This window comes from Camelus ferus, chromosome 6, assembly GCF_009834535.1.
Source record: "Camelus ferus isolate YT-003-E chromosome 6, BCGSAC_Cfer_1.0, whole genome shotgun sequence".
Taxonomy (NCBI): domain Eukaryota; kingdom Metazoa; phylum Chordata; class Mammalia; order Artiodactyla; family Camelidae; genus Camelus; species Camelus ferus.
The window spans coordinates 21,783,814-21,804,912 of NC_045701.1; the positions used below are offsets into that span (position 1 = coordinate 21,783,814).

General features: G+C 46.6%; 2 protein-coding genes across 5 annotated transcripts in view; both read left to right on the forward strand.

Moving 5' to 3' along the window:
- PLA2G4E (phospholipase A2 group IVE) overlaps positions 1-10,077 on the forward strand; it is a 57,927-nt gene extending 47,850 nt beyond the window's left edge. For 3 of the 4 annotated variants that reach the window (XM_032481438.1, XM_006178854.3, XM_032481437.1), the window contains 7 exons: positions 2,110-2,224; positions 2,779-2,916; positions 4,335-4,442; positions 5,001-5,204; positions 6,049-6,215; positions 7,367-7,550; positions 8,000-10,077. In XM_032481438.1, coding sequence (XP_032337329.1) covers positions 2,110-2,224; positions 2,779-2,916; positions 4,335-4,442; positions 5,001-5,204; positions 6,049-6,215; positions 7,367-7,550; positions 8,000-8,220 — 1,137 coding nt within the window. In that variant the 3' untranslated portion in view covers positions 8,221-10,077. Of the gene's footprint in view, positions 1-2,109; positions 2,225-2,778; positions 2,917-4,334; positions 4,443-5,000; positions 5,284-5,887; positions 6,216-7,366; positions 7,551-7,999 lie in introns of those variants that run through there. The other variant, XM_032481439.1, reaches the window with a different exon arrangement.
- Positions 10,078-16,752: 6,675 nt separating this feature from the next.
- The window catches only part of EHD4 (EH domain containing 4), a 75,494-nt gene continuing 71,147 nt past the window's right edge, over positions 16,753-21,099 (forward strand). The window contains exon 1 of the mRNA XM_006178853.3: positions 16,753-17,133. Coding sequence (XP_006178915.2) covers positions 16,898-17,133 — 236 coding nt within the window. The 5' untranslated portion in view covers positions 16,753-16,897. The remainder of the gene's footprint in view (positions 17,134-21,099) is intronic.

Here is a 21,099-nt window from a genome sequence, read left to right on the forward strand (position 1 = left end):
GGGAGTTAAGTTAGACCTGCAGGGATTGGGCTGTAAGAAGCATGAGGCATCAGAATGCATGATGGAGGCAGGTGGTGGGATTGTCTTCTCATGTCCCTTTAGAGTGACTGAGTCCCTTGTGCTGGGGGTGGCTTAGGTGCAGCCCTGCTGAGAGGCAGCTCTTTCTCCAAGAGCCAAGCCAACTGTGAGAAAAAATGGAGAAGGAGCCATCGGACTGTGATGCAAGTCTGACCCCTAGTGGAGGAGAGAGGGAGGGAAGGCTTGGTGGAAGCATCCTAGCCCACTGTCTGGTCTGAAAGGTCAGCAAGGCCCTTGGGGAGCCCTCCAGCCAAGTTGGCCACCAGAGGAGTCTACCTGCCCACCTTGCTCAGGATCCCTGCCACACTCAGTCATGGTCTGGGAGCAGCCCAGTGGGAAGTGTGGCCTCAGCACAAACTCAGCCATGGATTTCAGAGCATAGCAGCTAGGACTCAGCCAACTACACTCCCTGTAGTTAGAGGTCTGCTGGGCCCCTTTTCATGGCCACCACTCAGAGGATGGGCCCAGTGAGATTCTTTCCAGCTCTGGTATCCAATGTTCAGAGCAGTCTGTGCCCAAGAAGAGAATCAGCTTGTGTTGGGACCCAGCTGCTGTGAGAGCCATGTGGGACGTGGTGGGGCAGTGGGATCCCCATGGGATGCTGTGGCCCCGGGCATCAGGGTGAGCTCAGCTAACAAACACCTGGACACTTCTGACTGCAAGGCCCTGGGGAGGAACTAACTTTGGCTGTTGCTTGGCCCCAAAGCAAGGCTTCCATCAAACTTCTATCCAGACCTACAGCTGTCTGCGTCACTCCCAAAGGTGTCTGAGGAGTTTTGAATTCAAATCAGAATGCACCAGAAGGAAGTGGAACAGCAAATTATTTTCTAGTAGATTCCCCTCTTCCAGAAAGACTCAGGCACTCACAGCCTTTGATGGGTCCCACCATTCAATCTGCCCTTGTGGTGAAGCAGGGCAGGCAGAGGCTGAGGGTGTTGGCTTTTGGATTCAGGCAGGACAGTCTGAATTTTTTTTTTTCGGACTGATTAAAATGCCAGGGTCTTTTATTGTGCATGAAACTTTATCAAATCTGTATAGTACTGTATAGTAAAACAAGAACAGAATACTGGTTCTCTATTAGTCATCAGATGCTTTGATTAATTATATGTGATAGCAGGTTCACACTTGTTAACATAGTCATATGTAAGGAAATTTCAAGACCCAAACTGAACATATCCAGTATATAATTCATCTCAGATTGGAAGAGAGAGCAAGAGCAAAAGTTAATCATTGAAAGCAGTTAACAGTACTAAGGGATGTCTGCATTTAAACTTCATTTCTGAGATTTCATATGAATTTTGACTCTACTCTGTGCTATTTCTTAAATAAGTGGTCGTCAATAAGTGGTAGTTAATATCTCTAACAATAGTGAGTGCCTTATGTGATAAGGATATAAGCTCTAAGGCTTTCCTTAGAAGTCTGGGCATTGCCCAGGGTTTGGTATGGGGAGGTTTGGTGGGATTCCCATGCAGGACTTGCGCTTTGATCACACACAGCACAGAGCTCTGGGAACTTAGAGGGAACTTGACTGCCATCTGGTGCCAAGTTTCCAAGGCTTTTGTTAAAAAAAAAGAAGAAGAAGAAGATGATGACAACGATGAAGAATCTTTCTTTCCTTCCCAAATGAATTTATGAGGGATCCCAACGTGCAAAGCAGATTTTTTTTTTTTTTATGTGGAGCTGCTCCAGTTTGAGTGGGTGGAAGATGATGAGGATGAAGATGGGTAGTGGCCTCTTCCATCGCTGCCTTTTCATTCTCTGGTCCCTGAGATGCAAAGAGAACCCTGGGACCCTGAGGGACAGCCCTCCACTTCAGATCCAGTCCCACCCCTGTCCATGTGTCTGGGATGAACAGCCCACGGACAGGTGTATTCTATGAGCAGGTTTGACTGATGTCAGCTGAGACCTCCACAGCAGCCTGATGGGCTCAGGAGTCAGGAAATGGGCTGCTGCAGGTCCAAACTGTTCCCTTCTGTGCTGCTCCCTGGCTGCTATCTGCTGCTTCTCCTTAACCATTTCATTTTCCCACAGAGAAATGAATGCAAACTTTCAGAGCAGCGTGCTGCTTTGTGCCAGGGCCAGAACCCCCTCCCCATCTACCTCACCATCAATGTCAAGGATGATGTAAGCAACCAGGATTTCAGAGGTAACACTGATGGCTAGCAATTTATGAGGGGGTCCCTTCTCAGCAGGGAAAGGCTCTCAGTACCCTAGTACACACACCCCACCACACATCTTTGCCAATCCCCACACCAAAAGATTGTGCTGACAGCTAAAGAAATCCACTTCGCTAGCTCCTGCTCGGATGCACGACCTACCGGGAGGGCGGCAGGGGTCCCGTGGCTTCCCTGAGCAGAGGTTTGATAGGACAGAGGAAATAAAGGTCGTGGAGGGGAAGGGTCCTAGATGTTTCTTAAGCTGCCTAAAAGGAGGGACTCTAGAGACTGCCCTGCTTCAAGGTCCGTTTTGGTCCCGGTCTATCCCGTTTTGAGGAGCAAATGAGCCCGTGCAAGTTGCGAAACTGTCTTGCCGGGCCAGCAGAAACCGGTCGCGGGCGCCCCCATGTGCCCTGCGGGGGAAGTGCGGCCTCCCCGTTCCAGGCTCCTCAAGGCCAGCGAGCCAGAGCGAGGGCCGGCGAGGCGGGTGGACGGGGCTGTCCAGGCCTGAGACTGACACCCCACCCTGATGCTTCGTGTGCAGAGTGGTGCGAGTTCTCTCCCTACGAGGTGGGCCTGCAGAAGTACGGCGCCTTCATCCCCACCGAGCTCTTTGGCTCCGAGTTCTTCATGGGGCGGCTGATGAGGAGGATCCCAGAGTCCCGAATGTGCTACATGCTAGGTGACTCCTGGCTGGGGGTGGCCCCCCGGGAACCCCGCCCCATGCTGAACAGGCTCCGCCTTTGAATTAGAGGAATGACAAGGAGGCAGGCTCTGTTCCCCAAGGATCTTGTCCCAGGTCCTGGTTTGGGTTATCCCTTGGGCTGTGACCCTCCTGTCATTTGTCAGCACCCGTCATCCCGGGAGATGCTCCTGATCTACCCTAAGACCAGCCTCCCAGACTGCTCTGATCTCCCTATGACCCTTTGGGCCCAAAAGGACCTGGGGACCCCAGGGGACTCTCCCAATGTCCTGTTCTCCAGTGGTTTCTCTGGGGTCTATTCAGAACCAAACTGGGAGTGGCAGGCTGAGAGGGAAGCTTCTGGAACTCCTACCCCCTCCTCCTCTGGCTCTAGGCAGCAATACACCTGTTTCCAGGGGCCAATGCAGCCCCTAGGATCCAAAGGGCCAGAGGGGACCTCAGAGTGAAGACAGTCTCTGGGGAAGCCTGGCCCAGCTCCCAACACTACACTCCCTAGTCCTCCAGAAGCTGGGTTCACGGAGTGCAGGGGCCTGGCTGTGATACCCACTCCTTCAGTTCTCCCCTTCAGAGCCTGAACAACATCCATCAAAGGGTGACCACAAAAAAGCAGACCCACCTTTACAACCCCAATAACAGTTATGCCCTTATTTAAGCTAGTTGTCTGCACCCCCTCCCTTCCATCTATCCTAATCCCACCCATCCCAGAAAGTCCCACTTAAGCCTCATTTCTTCTGTGAAACCTGCCCTAAAGCCCACAGCCCTCAGAAGCCCCTCCTTCCTCTGAACAACTGTGCTGTTGGGCATATGGCTGAGAGATCTGAAGTTAAGACACTAGAGGTTGAACTCCGGTTCCTCATTTATTAGCTGTGCATAGTTGGCTAAATTACCTAACCTTCCTAACCTTCAGTTTTCTCACCTGTGAACTGGGCTTAAGAGTAAAACCAGCATTATGGAGGATCCACATGGGTCGATGTATGTGAAAGACTATATGAGCATCATTATTTCTATGTTGCATTTTTTAATTGTAAAAATAAGAGATGGCATTACATTTCTCAAGTGCTGACCATGTGCCAGGCACTGTCCTAAACTAGTGTATTAACTGATGCAAGGGGTGATGTCTGCACTTGAACTTGAAACCTGCACTGGTCAGCATTAAGTCCCTGCTGGGACTGTGCCTTATATGCCTCCATACCCTGTCCCAGCTCCAAGAGGAGGGTGGAGAAGAGCTGAGTCACCAGTGCCGAACTGCACCATGAGGGGCGGGAAATCAGTGCCTGTCCCACCCCCTGAGCAGCCTGACTTGGAGGGGGCTTCAAGGCCAAGGTGGAGCCAATCACTATTTGAGTGGGCCTGGGGGCTCTTGCGCAGAGCTGCTCATGGCTGGTCATGCTCCCTAGGTTTGTGGAGCAGCATCTTCTCCCTGAACCTGCTTGATGCCTGGAATCTGTCCCATACCTCGGAGGAGTTTTTCTACAAGTGGACAAGGGAGAGAGTGCACGATATTGGTGGGTGACCCACTGGCTTCCCATCTTGGTTGGGAGATAAGGGAGTGGGGCGTGTGGATCACAAACTGAGGACCAGTCCACCTGCCACGTGTTTCAGCATCATCCCTGTGGCCCATAGAGGTAGGAAGGCAGCTAGGGCTAGAGGGACCTCCCTCCTGGAGGCAAGGGTGATAGTAGGTGGAGACACCTGTGCCTGCTCTGGCCTGGTCCAGGAGAGTGGAAGTACTGTGCAGTAGGCTTGGCAGAGCTGCACGGTGCCCAGGACACCTGAGGAGGGTGGCAGGGGGGAGCCTATGAGTGCAGTTAAAGGTCACTCTTCCGGATGCTCTGTCCTCTTGGAACCCTTCCTTGCCTGTCACCCCCACTTCCTCTCCACTCCCCTGCTCCTGTTCTCTGTATCTCACCCAGGTCCTCCTGGCGCCAAGGCCAGCGCCTTGAGAACTAGGCAAGGATGTGTGCATGGCCGTTAAAGGCTGACCCTTGGGTGTGGGGCTTCACTGGGGCAATCTGGGGATTCCAGCTCTGCGACCTGCCCTCATCCCCTCCTCTCCCCTGCAGAAGATGAGCCGCTCCTGCCTGAAATCCCTAAATGTGATGCCAATGTCCTGGAAACCACAGTGGTGACACCGGCATCCTGGCTGTCCAATACTTTCCGCACCATCCTCACCTATCGATCCTTCGTGTCTGAGTTCCACAACTTCCTGCTGGGACTGCAGCTGCACACTGACTACCTCCAGAGCAGCGAGTTCTCCAAGTGGAAAGGTAACCCCATCTGCTGCCCACTTGGGGCCTGCCTCTGTTCAGAGGAAGAAGTGGCTGTGGAGGCTGCCATGGAGAAAGGGTGAGAAAACTCCTCTCCACGCTCATTGGGTCGAGTGGCAGAGTCTCCCTGCAGCCTATTCCATATTTGGTGAAGCCTCGAACAGTGGATGGTGCAGTGGCACATTTAATTAATTGAATCTGTACAATAACTCTATACAGCATCTGTGCAACAATCCTAGCAGGTAAAAGTTGGCCCTGTTTTACTGTTGGAGAAATGTGGGCCTTGACTTTCTACAGTTGTGCTCTGGGGGCACCTTTTAATATGGGATGGCCCAGCACGAGCCTCCAAATGGCAAGTGGCAGAGCCGGGTCTTAAACTGTGGTATTACAGCTAGCTTCGACTCAGTGCCTCGTACCTTCCCTGCTAAGGCTGACTCTCCACCATCTTTGATATTTCAGTTGGCCACACCTGCAAACGGCTACTTGCACCTGGCCTAATAATCTTTGTCCTCACTGTCTAGGGCAGAAAGGGCAGCTGGCTCGGACCCAGGGTTTGCACTGATTTATAGACAGTCATAAGCTCGTCCAACCCCACAAGCTCTGTGGCTGAGCCTTGGTGGGTTTTCTATGCATATTCCATAAAAGACTGGCAAAACCCCCAAGTTAATGCTTTTCTTCCTCAGCCCACCCAGAGGGGCACTGGGACTCGCGAGGCCAGAAGGAGGCCAGGCTGAGGTGGAGGAGCTCTGGGCAGGGCACTCCATCCCTTCTTCCTGGTGCCTCTGAGCATCCGCTAAGCTCAGGTCTCCGAGGAATGAAGATAACCAGAAGCCTTGACTTTCAGACACGGTGCTGGACAGCTTCCCAAACCAGCTGACACCGTCCGTGAACCATTTGTGCCTGCTGGACACTGCGTTCTTTGTCAACTCCAGCTACCCACCCCTCCTCAGGCCTGAGAGAAAAGTTGACCTCATCATCCACCTCAATTACTGTGCGGGGTCCCAGACAAAGGCAAGTGCGGCAAAGAAAGGCCTGCCGCCCCACTCCCGCAGGCTCCTAGACTTAGCATCAGAGAAGCTTCCAGCTGCTCTGCTTCATGGAGGTTAGACGTCCGAACCTCAGCAGGGCAGCCCACCGGCCCTCACACAGTGGGGCCCAGGGTTTACAAGACTCACTGAGCTACTTCCAGTTTTATTCTTACATTTGATCATTTCCTATATTTGGCAATTCTTAAGCTGAAAAAAAAAGGAGTTTTAAAAAATAACCTTGATAGAGCCCAGTCAATTCTAAAGTACTATACCACTTCAAGAGATAATAATGTCTTATTTTCACCTCCCTGAGGAAGTAAGAACCTCCATGTAATCACACTAAAGAATTAGGACCACTTTTATTTATTTACTTCTGTATTATTTATAAAGTTCTGGATTATCAAGGGAAAGAAACTGTTTTTTGGGTTGCTTTAATCCAGCCCCATCCTGAAGCCAGGGAATGGGGCGTGTAGACTGATGACAAGGGTGACACCAGTGATAATGACCTAAGTTTGTAAATGTGAGACAACATACTTTCCTACATGATCTCACTTGATCCTTATGCCGACTCTTTGAGGTGGGTGGCACAACTGCTATTATTCACATTACAGGTGAGGAAAGTAAGGCACAGTGAGTGTAGGTGGCTTGCTTAAGAGCATACAGCTAGCAAGCATAGAACAAGGGTAGAACTTACTAAGAAGATTCTGATACTCTAAGTCCATTGTTCTTTCTGTTGTCATGTTTATAAAGATGCCCTTTTAGGGTCCTTTCAGCCCTGTGGCACTTTGTCTGTTCCAAAGCCCACGCATGTCCCACAGGAGCCGGCCAGTAGTGGCTCTCACCCTCCCAGGGATTCACCCATATCTCCAGGTCTGTGTTTGGGTGAAGCATCATTGAAAGGGCTTCTGTCCACTTTACTTGGGGAAGGAGCTTGCAGCTGGACACATACCAACCTACTGCCTCAGGCTCTTCATCCTGACCCAGCTTTGTCCTAAAAATAGCACAAATAGGCAAAGCAGTTGGAGAGATGGGTTGTTAGCTGGGGAAATCAAGAAGCTGGAGCTAAGAACTCTGTGTTTCTTATCCTCGCCCACCCATCCTGATACTCAAATGTGTCCTCCTGCGGTATTCTAGCCCATGAAACAAACGTGCGAGTACTCCACTGTGCAGAACATCCCCTTTCCCAAATATGAGCTGCAGGAGGAGGATGATAAGCTGAAGGAGTGCTACCTGATGGAGAACTCCCAGGAACCTGATGCCCCCACTGTGGTTTTCTTCCCACTCATCAATGACACCTTCCAAAAGTACAAGGCCCCAGGTAAGCCGCCCCAAGCTCGGGTCCCACCACTTGCTGGCCTTGGATGGAGAGCTCCTATTCTTAGATTTGTGCAGTCTTCTGAGAGCACTAACGGGGAAGCCTGACTTAGCTCCAGTCTGAGCCAACCTTGGCTTTGGTGAGAAAGAACAGCCCCCCACGGCCCCATGTGCTGGTGATGTCAAACTCTGTTCTTTCAGTCATTCACCACTTAGTGACATCCAACTCCACACCTGGCACTGTGCTGGTGCTAGAGTGGTCCTGAGATGGGTGAGGTGCATCTTTGCCCTGAGGGGCTTGGCAGTGTGTGCACGCACACATATGTGAGTGTGCACACACGTGCATGTTTTCGTGTGTGTGTGTACAGGGGTGGGCTTTGGAGAGAGGCACAGAAACAAGCCATTACAACCTCACGTAATAAGGGGCTACAGCGAATCCTTCTGCTCCTCCAGGTGTGGAGCGAAGCCCCGAGGAGCTGGAGCAGGGCCAGGTTGACATCTATGGTCCCAAAACTCCCTACGCCACCAAGGAACTGACATACACGGAGGCCGCCTTTGACAAGCTGGTGAAGCTCTCCGAGTACAACATCCTGAATAACAAGGACAAGCTCCTTGAGGCCTTGAGACTGGCGATGGAGAAGAAGAAACGCCTGAAGGGCCAGGGTCCTTCTTAAGTCCCAGGGGGCCTCACTGATCTTGTCGCAGTCAGAGGCGCAGAACGCATCAGGGCTGACTGGCCCGCACAGCTGGTTCTACTCTCCGGCAAGGGATGCAGGCAGGCTGGTCTGGGCTTTCCATCAAAAAAATTAAAATGAAAAAAAGTTGAGGAAGACAGAGAAAGAGACAAAGGAAAATAACAAGGGGACATACTGGGGTTTTATACTCATTGGAATTTTTTTAAACCTTCCCTGCAGAGAAAGGGGTCCAATAGCCGCAGGCTCCCACACATGCCTAAAGTGTGGAGAATAAAAGCATGGCCAGGTTTTATTTCTGGAAGAGGCTGGTTCCCCAGAAACCTTGGACTCAGAGCTGGAACTCCACCCACCCACACAGCCTACCCTCCCCAACTGCCAATAATCTTCTCTGGTGAATGCACAAGAGGACCTGAGAATCACTCTGGGTTCTCTGGAAAAATGCCTTTTTTTAAATTTAAGGCAGTTATATTCTTGTGATGTTTATAGACAGTTGTATTTTGTGGTTTTTATTTTTATGAGTCAGCGTATTAATAGGAAGCGCGATGCTTGAAGATCCAGATGGAGCGCTAGAGACACCTGGTCTCAACAACAGCACAGACAGGGGATGGGATTTCAGTGGCCCCTTGCCAGCCATTCGGAGCCCCCGGAATGGCGATCTCCGTGACCCCAATCAGGCAGCCCTGACTGAGCATCCAGCTGCAGTGAAACACCAGGCAAAACCCAAGTCTACAGCTCAGATTCGCCGAACAAGGATCAGGGATGGGGCTTAGGGATGCCTGGGTGATGCTGCCAGGTGCTGCCCACTCCAAGGGGCCCCCGCTCACTGGCCAGCTTGCTCCAGGAGGAGCACATCTCAGTCCTCTTACCACCTCCTCTCTGGTTTTCAGATGGGGTTATTTATTTCTAAAAGGGATTCCTCTTATTTATTATGTAAACACCATGGCCAGCACATCTCAACTCTTGAAGTCACCCTGAGAAAACAAAACCGGAAAGGACTGACCCAAGAAGGACTAGGTTAACCCTGAGGAAGAAGCTCATCCTTGGAGATGGTTTCCATATGAATCGCTAGGAAACCCCTGGGACACAGAGCAGCCCAGTCAAAGTATCCAGGTCTCCCATCTGGCTGGCAACTTAACTAAGGAAGCATGTAACCCAAGCCGTTGAGATGCCTGGGCCGATGGAAGGTGTGACCAGAAAGGCATGTGGTCCACATGAAGCCCAGCAAACCTGGAAGGCATAGCTCTCTTTCTGGGCCATCAGTCCTTTGGATGTTAGTTGACAGGTGCCAAAAGTTTACCAAAATTGTCCTCCAATTTACATCTTTGCTACTCCAAGTGTGGTGGGGAACTGGTTAGAAATGCAGAATCTCAGGCCCCACCCCAGCCATACTGAATCAGAATCTGCATTTTTAAGGAGATTCCCACCTCGTCTCCACTGCCCCCAGGTGATGCCTATTCATATCAAAGTCCAAGAGGAGCAAATGTATGTCATGCGCTCCCATAAGCTAGAAGGCATGAATCCATCAACTCCCCTGAGCCACTGATAAACTGGGCCTCTGGACCTGCAAGGCTGGTCCCCTCCCAGAGAAGGCTGACCTGGGACGCCACCCCTCCCCCCACCAGAGCCGCCAGCTGCCTCCACTTTGCCATCTTTTCTTTCCATCTGCAACCAGCAGGTTCTCCTTAAACTACCAGAGTGAACCATGGGCAAGATCTGTGTGTTGTAAGGTGAAGGCAGCCCTGCCTCAGATTCATCAAAGTATGTAAAATGAGGTTTATTAAATCATTGTGTCACTTGAGCCTGGAATAAAATGGCCATGTGGATAAATGCTGTGGACACATCGGCTTTCATTATCTTATACTGCAAAACATGCCTAACTCCTGACCTTTTCCCTGCCTGGGCTTCCCACAAGCATTGCCAGAGATGTGAGAAGGCCATGTCCCTCCAGCCCTCCTCTCCTTCTGCAGGGTCCCCACTTCTTGTGGTGGGAGTGCTCCTCTGTTCTTACGAAGCCATGTCAGTGACCCTTGCTGACACATGCTGCTTGAGGCTTAGATGGTGTTTAGGAAGCAGTGATGGAGAGGAAGGAAGGGCCGCCAGCATTGGCCGAACACCTACCTGGTGCACAGCTGTCCGTGAACAGCCTCAGCTTTCTGGAAACTTATATATGGGTTGGAGGAAAACTGTGAAGAGATTTTTATACAGACTTGAGAAGTTACATGGTGACCCAGCTTCTAAAATGACGCTGGCGATGTCACAGAGCAGGAGATAAGTAAGGGCCACACAAAGGATCAGAGCCAAGTGTCATCAGCTCCAGGAGGAGCAAGGGTGCAGTGTCCTGGAGAGGTCAGGGGGCTCCCTCCTCAGGTTCCCTGCTCTCTGCCTGCAACATGATTAAGTGGAAAAATTAAACTCCTCTCTCCCCCAGTGTCCCTGTCTCCCTGTCTCCCCCTTCCTTCCCAAGAGCAGCCAGCACACCAGTGCCACGCAGTCCAGGCACCCTGCCCCACAGCAGATGTTTTCTGCCCCTACATCCCCGTGAAAACACTTCTCCCCAAGGTCACCAGCATCCTCCTAATTGCCAGAATACACTGAGCCAAACGACACTGGCCCTTTACAGGCCTTATCTTACTTGATTGTTCTGCGCATTTGGCACCGAAGACCACTCCCTCCTTCCTGAAACCCTCCCTTCCCATGACTTCCTTGCCAACAGCAGTTCAGTTTAGTTCCACCTGAAAATATTTATTGCCTTCCCACTACGTGCCAGTCACTGTTGGAGGCACTGGGACAATAAAAAGGATTAACAAGCCACCCCACACTTCAAGGAGCTTCCTTCTGGTCCCACGCAGGAGGCCTACATGGGAACAGAGGCTTACAGTACGAAGAGGAAGTGCCTCATCAGCTGCGTACACAAGGGGCACATATTAGGGGCTGCCAACCCAGCCCTAGATGGGTGGGGCCAAATATGCTGGATACCTTCTGTCCTGGATTTCTTCCCACTTTCAAGCCCCTTCCCTGACCTCACCACACCTCTCTCCTTTAACTGCTGATATCTCCTTAGCTCTTCTCTCTTCTCACTCAATACTCTCCTTTAAGCAATCACATCTACACTCAGGACTTCAACTACTGCTTCTATTTTGAAACTCTCAAACCTTTAGCTCCAGCCAAGCTAACGTCCTAAGTTCTTGATTCATGTATTTAAATTCTATACCAGTTAGCATTGCTTTTGCTACATAACCAAAAAGATCTAAAATGGCTTAAACAAGCTAGAAGAAGCTTATTTTTTCTATTTCTTATCAGAGACCCAGGCCACTTTCAGCTCTTGCTTCTGTCATCCTCAGATTTTCCTGCTGGTCCATTATGGCTGCTGGAGCTCCACCCATCATGTGCACATTCCAAGCAGCAGGGAGGATAAAGTGGTCTAAGCATATTTCATGTAGCATAATGTAGCAAGGCTTATCCAGATTGTGGCATGTGAAAGAATTGCCTTCCTTTTTAAGGCTGAATAATATTTCATTGCATGTATATACATACATTTTGTTTATCCATTCATCTGCCAGTTGACACTTGGGTTGCTTCCATCTCTTGACTATTGTGAACAGAGTGGCTATGAGCATGGATGTGCAAATATCTCTTAGAGACCCTACTTTCAATTCTTTTGGATGTATATCCAGAAGTGGGATTTCTGGATAATATGGTAGTTCTATCTTTAATTATTTGAGGAACTGCCATACTGTTTTCCACAGCAATTGCATGGATTCACTTTTGTAATCTGCCCTTTTTTCCACTTAAAAATATAGTCTGAGAATTTTCCCAGGTCATTAATATTCTTCTTATATGATACAATTTTCAGTGACTGCATAGGAATCCATCGTTTGCTTAACTAATCCTCCATGAGGGAATAACTAGTCACAGCTTTTCACTCTTATAAATGATATACTGATAGAAATTCCTTAGATAAAGCCATTCCTTAGATAAAGCTTTACAGTCACTACTCCCTCAAGATACAATTCCTGAGTCAAGAAGTGTGAGCATTTCTAACAAATAAAGGTATAATGACATACAATAAACTGCACATATTTAAAGCACACAGTTTGATGAGTTTTGACAGATGCATGTAACTGTCAACAATCAGCACAATCAAGGTAATGAGCAAATCCTTCACCCCCAAAAGTTTTCTCATGCCGTTTGTAGTCCTTCCCTCTCCTCCTCCCTTGCTGGGTTATGTGGTAGGGATATGCTTCACTTTTTAAGAAACTGCCAAACTGTTTTCCAAAGTGGCTGTACCATTTTACATCCCACTAGCAATGACTGAGAGTTCTAGTTGCTCCACATCGTCACCAACAATTGGTATGATCAGACTTAATTTTAGACATTCTAATTAGGTATACAGCAGTATCTTGGTACGGTTCTAATTTGCATTTTCCTAACAACTGGTGCTGGTGAACATCTTTTCATGTGCTTATTTATGACTCATACCTCTTCTTTAGTGAAATATCTATTCAAATATTTTTTCCATTTTTAAAATTGAGTTGTTTGTTTTCTTATTATTGAGTTTTAAGAGGTCTTTATATGTTCTAGATACAAGTCCTTTATCAGATATGCAATTTGCAAGTATATTCTCCTGGTCTGCGATTTCTCTTTTCATTCTCTTTACAGTATCTTTCAAAGGTCAGAAGTTCTTAATTTTGATAAAGTCCAGTTTATCAATTTTTTTATGGATCATGCTTTTAGTATCATCTAAGAAATCTTCCTTCCCCTACCCAAGTTCACACAGATTTACTGCTATGTTTTTTTCTAGATGTTTTATAATTTTTAGTTTTACATTTATGTTTATAGTCATTTTGAATTAATTCTTACATATACTTTAGTATGGATCAGAGTTCATATTTTCACATATGGACATCCAACTGCTCTAGCATTATTGGTTGAAAAGACTTTTCTTTATCCATTGAATTGCCTTTCCACTTTGTCAAATATCAATTGACCATATATGTGTGGCTCTATTATAGGCTATGTATTCCACTGATACATGAGTCTAACTTTATACCAATACCACTCTGTCTTGATTTCTATAGCTTTATAATAATTCTTAAAATTAGGTAGTGTAAGTTCTCCAACTTTGTTACTTTTCAGTTATTTCAGCTATTTTATGTCCTTTGCATTTACATATGAATTTTAGAATCAGCTTGTCAACTTCTACAAAAGTAAAAGCCTGCTGGGATTGCACTAAATCTATGTATCAGTTTAAAGAAAATTGTCATCTTAATATTGTCTTCTGATCCACAAGCATGGTATGTATCTACATTTATTTAGGCTTTCTTTATTTCTCCCAGAATAAAATGCTTTGTAGTTCTCAGCATATAGACCTTGTACATTTTTTGTTAGATTTGTCCCTGTGTGGTTAATGTTTTTGATGTTATTGATGTTATTGCAAGTGATAGTGATTTTTTACTTCATTGTCCAATTGTTCATTTCTAGTATATAAAAATATAGCTGGTTTCTGTCTTATACCCAGCAATCTTGCTAAACTCACTATTATTCCTAGTAGCTTTTTTTTAGATTCCATATTATTTTCTACATAGATGATCATATTTTCTGCAAGTGAAGATAGTTTTACTTCTTCCTATCCAATCTGGATACCTTTTCTTTTTCTTGCCTTATTGTACTGACTAGAACCCCTAGTATGATGTTAAATAGAAGTGGTAAGAGAAGACATCTTTATCTTCTTCCTGATCTTAGAGGGGAAACATTCAGTCATTTCACCTTAAGTACGTTGTTGCAGAAGCAGAAGTCTTGAATGTGCATTTTCGAGATTTTTGATAAGTACAGACTCCAGTAAAGTGCCAATTCACACAACCTCCAGCAACGTGTGAGAGGGTATCTTTTCCTACACCCTTGTCAATGTTAGGCATCATCTTAGAAAAATTAAAGCCTGCCATTCTTAATGTTATCTAGCTATTTGAAGTTTGTTTCTTTGACTGTTAAGGGAGATCAGCATCATTTAATGTTTACTGGCCAATTGTATTTATATTATTAGTTGTCTTTGTCCTCTGCTCATTTTGTCTAATGGAGTGTTCATTTTATTCATTTCTTTCTTAGAAATTTCATAGTAACTTTTTAAATTTCGAATGTCCTTAAATATATCTAGCGTATATGTCTGTAGTATTTTATCCAATTTGTCTTTTGCCTTTTACTTTTGTTTATGGATTTGTTTTTTATGTTCACTATTTTTAATGAAATTTAGATTCACAGCAAAATTGAGTATAAAGTACAGAGAGTTCCCCTGTATCCCTTATCCCTCCAACACAGGGTTCCCACTATCAACATCCCACACTATCAACATCCCACACCAGAGTAGTACATATGTTACAGTCAATGAACCTAGCCTTAACTGACACATTATTATTACCCCAAATACATAGTTTACATTAGGGTTCACTCCTGGTGTTATACATTCTATGGATTTGGACTAATGTATAATGACATGTATCCACAAATACATTATCATACAGAACAGTTTCACTGCCCTACAAATCTGTGCTCTTCCTATTTGTCCTTCTCTCCTCCTTGACCCTTGACAACCACTGATCTTTTTACCGTCTCCATAGTTTTGCCTTTTCTGGGAGGTTGTATAGTTGGCAATCGTATGGAATCTGGCCCTTTTAGATTGGCTTCTTTCACTTAGTAATATAGATTTAAGTTTCCTCCATGTCTTTTCCTGGTTTGATAGCTCATTTCTTTTTAGCTGAATAATATTTCACTGTCTAAACATACCACGGTTTATTTATCCAGTCACCTAGCTAAGGACATCTTAGCTGCTTCCAATTTTTGGCAATTATGCATAAAGCTGTTACAAACATTTGTGTGCAGTTTTTGTGAAAACAGAAATTTTCAACTCATTTGGGTAAATACCAAGGAGAGCAATTTCTAGATCATATGGTAAAAGTATGTTTATATGGGTTCTTTTTTTTATGAATTTTAAAACTCATTGAAGCCTTGACTTTTTTTGTTGACAAATCTATCAACCTTTCTTTCATAATTTTTATCTTTCATTTTGATTAGAAAGGTTTTTCCTATCCAAATTCTACAAATCTTCAGTAGCATCTAAAATAGTTCTTTCAATAGGTCTGTGGTTTCATTTTATTTTTATATTTCAATCTTTGTTTTATTTTGATATGAGGCAGATATCTAACTTCATTTTCCCATGGCATTCTTTTCACTTTCCTATTTACACACAACTCCCATTTTACAAACAAGGAAACTGAGGCAGAGAGGTAACTCATTGCATTTAAGGTCACATAGTCATTAATTTATATAGTCAGGATTCAAACCGAGATCTTTGGGTGCCAAGTCCTGTTCTCTTCACCACAGCCTTGGTATTCAAAGTATGATCCATGGACAAGCAGCATTTGAAACACCTGGGAGCTTGTTAGAAATGCAGTCTTGAGTCCCATCCCATACCCACTGAATCAGAATCTGCATTTCTTTCAAGTTTGAGAAGTACTGTTGTGCATCTATTCCCCCAGATTTAGGGTGCATTAGAATCACCTGAAGGTTCTTGTTGACCTTATTCCCTCCTCAGTATTTTAACTCAATAGGTCTGTGTTGTTGACCAGAAATCTGCATTTTAACAAGCATCCCAGGTTATTCTTATGTAACTGACTCCTTGGACCATACTTGAGAAATACTCTAAAACTGAGAAATATTCTAAAACTGTAACCTGGTGACACCAAAAAATGATGGCCGATTATTTCTCCCAATCTCAATTTAGATGTATCCTTTTCACCTGAAAAAAAGACAGCTAGGCGGTAACAATAACTCTTTTTAATGCCAATATGTGGAAATGAGGTTGTAGTAATAAGGATGATGACTAAGTCTTCAATTTTACAAAAAAAACCCAACAACAACAACAACAAAGAAAACTAAGGGCAAAAGGCCTTTAATCGATTCAGAATTTGGTGGAGGTAGCGTCAAGAAGTAGGAGAAACATCTACCCGAGTAAATTAGAGTCTACTTCCCGTACTTCAAATTTTGTCAGTTATGTCCGTGATTCAAAATCTCTTCGTCAATAAAATTAGAATAATAATAACCTTCCAGTGGGTAGAAAGAACCTGCCTGTCAACTTTATGAAGTTTTTCCCCCCGTATCGCTGTCTTTAGGGCTGCGATGAGTAAACGTTCCTGGAGACTAAGCACCTCAGGAGGCTCGATTTTTACCAGCTCAGATTTGCCTGGAAGCCGACGCCACCTGGCTAGAGGTGGGGCCCGGCAACCCAGGTGGGCCCCTCCGAGGGCGGGATTGCACGGGCAAGTTGGAGGAACGCCCTGTTCCCCGCCCGAGTCCTCCAGAAGGATTCCGTCATCAATAATTTATTAAGAACTTCCTCTCCATTGGTTGGCGCCTCCACCCATGCTGGCAGCGGCCCAATGAGGAAGGACTTGAGAGAGCCCTCCTGAATAGTGAACGAGCTCTCGTGACGTGTAGACTGAGGATTGGCTGAGACGGCGAGAGGCGGGGCCAGCTCGGGCGGCGGCGAGCGTGTCTCGGGCAGCTCAGTGCGTGCCGGTGAGGGTCGAACGCCGAGTAGGGTGGGAGCTCAGGACTCGCACTAACAGGGCGAGCTCGGGGCGCGGACGTGCTGACCGGCAGCAGGATGTTCAGCTGGCTGGGGCGGCAGGCGGGCGGGCGCGAGCGCCCGGGCGGCGCGGACGCCGTGCAGACGGTGACTGGAGGCCTGCGCTCGCTCTACCTGCGCAAGGTGCTGCCACTGGAGGAGGCGTACCGCTTCCACGAGTTCCACTCGCCCGCGCTGGAGGACGCCGACTTCGAGAACAAGCCCATGATCCTGCTGGTGGGCCAGTACAGCACGGGCAAGACCACCTTCATCAGGTAACCCTCACCCCTGCCTCGACCCCTGTCCCCCACCACCTAGGTGGAGGCGGTCCTGCCCGTGTGTGCGTGTTGTCCACAGCCTACGGCCGCCCTCGGGCTTCCTGCAGCTCCCGCTCCTCTTTGAGAAACCCTTTCGCCGCTGCTTCCTCCTCCAGCATCGGCGTAACCTCAGGTTCCCCGTCCGAGCACGGTGTCAGAAGCCCCGCCTGGGGCGCGGCCGCCAGAGTGGGGCTGGCTGTCCCTATGAGGCCAGACGGGTCCTCGGAACCCCTTCTCCGTGTATTCCGAGCCCTCCTTCCTTTCTATTGGAAAGGCACTCCTCTGACTGGCTTTATTTTGTCATCCTAGCCAGGGGACCCGGGGAGGGGAGGGGAAGCTATAATAAGCACCTCCTTGATGAGCGAATGAGGCCTAGGGCTGGAAATGGGGACGGAGGTGTGAGATACTGGAATGGGCTGAGTCAAAGTTGAAAAGTTAAGCCCTGGCACATTGTCCAGCGTATAACTATTTATTGAATGAATGAATGAATGAATGTTAACAGTAGAGGGTATTGCCCACGCCCCCTTCCCTTGAGGTCCTTCCTTGCTGCCCCCCACCGCAGTGTGCGGGGGTGGGGTAGGGGCAGAGTAGAGAAGCCGCCTTCATTCAACGGTTCACAGCCTCCCTTTATCCTGCCGCAGGAAGTTAGCTGTGTGTAGCAGCCACACTAGCCAGCGCCCAGTGGAACTAAGGGGGAGTGTCATATTACTATTCGTTAGTTTCCATTTCTTAGATGGCTCATTCCCTCCTCGCTCACCCTTAACGACTGAAAATGTTTGTCATGCTCCCTGTGTCTCCAAAAGCAAGCAAAAGCATGCCTTGACGTTCACATCGTATTGCTCCCTCTGAAGTGATTTTTGATGGGAAATAATTTACATTGAAACAGATTGCTTTTTGAAGAGGCTGTTTTACTTCTAAAGCAGCTGGCATTTCAAGACTCTTTCTTTGCTTAGGAGACTGGTTTTCCTGGGTTAAACTCTGTCAGTTTAAACAAAGTGACTGATCATTTAAGGTTTCGGTCTAGGGTTTTGGAAATTGTAACGGTCTCTTCATCATTGATGTTCAACAGGTGTTCAGAAAACTGCATCTATATCTGGATACATGCCACTTCTATTAAGTAGCAGCCTCTTTTTCTCCACTCTAGTGACCTAAATAGTTCCCACAAATAGAGTAGTTGTCGCTACAGAAAATATGCTCAATCCAGGCCTGCAGATACACTATGAATGAATTCAACAAAGCAAATGTTCTCTGTTGAAATATATTTCTAGATAGTCAATTGAATGTGAAGGATGACTGAGGAAAATAATTTTAAATTGCTTTATTTTGTGTTTATTAATAAGCTGAAAATAGTACTAAATATGTTACCTCAGACACTCAAAATGAACCATAGAAATATTACAGTAATTGGTACCTTGAAACATGATAGACAATACATTTAAGGTCTCAGTAATACTAACCAGTTCAGTATATGAGACAATGAAGTATTACAACCACCTGGTACAAGAGAGGGAGGTGGACCTTTTGAAATCTGCAGATAAAGGATAAGAAGGTAGCATTGTTATAATTGTAATAGTCTCAGGCATTAGCAGTGTCATGTTCATAGCATCCCGGGTAGTTCCTTCTGTCTGTCTTTGCCATGAGAGCTTTATTGTGCCACGTGTGATGAGGGAGCCCCTGATGATGCTGTGCCAACCTGAATGTACTGTGGCCCTCTCTCTCTGTTCTCACAGCCTGGATAATGTGCAAGCCTGAGGCAAGAGAACAGACCCCCAGGAACATGAGTCAATTTTTTTTTCCAGTTTACTGCTTCATTATATTACTTCTCACTCTTCTTTCTGTTTCACCATTTGAGGGGAGCTTTGTGGAATAGCTAAGGATAGTTTTAAGATGGATTTTGAGAGTTGCCTCCTGGTGACTGCATCCAAATGAACCTCTTCTCAGGAGGCACTGGTGCAACACTAGGTGAGGAAGGAGTCACCTAATCAGGAAGTCGCTTGTCTTGAGACCTTCCCTGACCTAAATGACTTTGCCTTTAGGCAGCAGGCACAAAAGTGGACCTGTGAGGTTTGGTGAAAATCAGGGTGGACAGGAAGCTTGGTGAGACACCAGAGATCTGAGTTTGGTTTCAGAGTGGCACTAAGAGGAAGAGATGGAGCTTCTGGGAGGAAAGCCCCAAACCAAAGGGCAGCTGCCCTCTATACTGCACTGGAGCTGGGAAGCACAAGTGCTGGCCCAGGGTGCTGACCATCCTGGAATCTGCCCGCATCCATGGTTATCTTTTCTCTGAGGCTGGTCAGTGCCTGGGTGGTTTGCTTCTAACCAATGAGCACTGGAAGTTCATACTTGGCTCTGGGGTGCACATGTCTGTGTAGTCAGATTCTTACCCACCTGGCTTCCTGCACATTCCAAGAGGTTACTGGTAACATAGAACCAGCACTGACATTGAGGGAAACCTCCCTCATTGTAAAGCCATTCAGCAAGGCCTTTGGTGTACATTCCACACCTTTAATGAAACCTTACTCTTCCTTTTGTCCCATAACTGGGAAGAATTAAGAGCCCCACCAACACATGGGGAGCCAGGACGTTCATCAAGAGTGAGGAAATGAAGTGCGTGCAGTGTTCTAATAAGAAGGTCTCCTAAAAGGGGTGGATGAAGAGCCTGAGTGTCAAGAGCCTCTGCTCACTTCTGCCTGGAAGGTCACCTCAAGGGGCCCAAGTGTGAGGAGGAGGACAGATAGGAGAGTCTTGGTGGACTCCGCTCAGGTGGCTCACAAAGCTGGCCCAGAACTTCAGGAGATGCTTGTCCAAGTCTCTTTGGGTTAGAAGCAGAACAGCTTCTACTATCTCATTGGCAGTTTTGTTTCTCAGAAGGCAGAGGGTGCAACGGGAGGAACTGTTGGTGCTCTGCCTCTGACCTGCAAGGAAGAACTGGCCAGAGAAGGAGAAGGGATGGCCCAGGGAAAGGGGCCACGTCATCGTAGACTCTTCAGCAATCAAGGAAGGCAGGATATTGGACTCCGCCAGGCTTATATCCAAAACCGGAGGAAAACAGATTTCAGAGATTCCCTCAGAAAACCCCTGGGCCCAGGTATAGTGAAGGAAGACATTTCCACTGAGAGGATGTGAGGTTCGCCAAAAATCAATTCAAACCGCACAAATGCAACTTCTGATATTTAAGAGCTCCACTTTCTCTCTTCCTCCTACACCCTGGCCTGTTCTCTCAAAAAAAAAATTATTCTAATGAGAAAAAAAGAAGGAATTCATTCAAGAAACTGTATAGGCTTTAAAAGAGCAAAGACAAAGGCACTTAGGCAAGAAAAAGAAATAGAAGGCATGTAGATCTGAAAGGGAGAAGTAAAACCACCTCTAGTCACAGAAGACATGATCTTGTATATAGAAAATCCTAAGGATTTAGGAAAATCTTGAAAAAAAATTCATAAAACTAACAAGTTCAGCGAAGTGTCAGGGTATAAGATTAATATGCAGAATTGTTAATATTTCTATACACCAGCAATGAGCAATCTGAAAATGAAATTAAAACAATTCCATTTAAGAGAATAAATGCAATAAAAGTAATGTAAAACTTATGCACTGAAAACTATAAAACTTTGTTGAAAGAAATTAATTAAAGAAAACCTTAAAAGCAAAAAAAAGACATTCTGTGTTCATGGGCTGGAAGACTTAATATTTTTAGAATGGCAATACTACTCAAAATGATCTGCAGATTCACTGCAATCTCTAGCAAAATCCTGGTTGCCTTCTTTACAGAAACTGACAGGCTGATCCTAAAATTCACATGGAAGTGTGAGGAATCCAAAATAGCCAAAACGATCTTGAAAAAGAAAAAACAAGCCCCAAATTGGAGTTCTCATACGTCTGATTTCAAAACTTATTACAAAGCTACAGTAAACAAGATAGCATGAT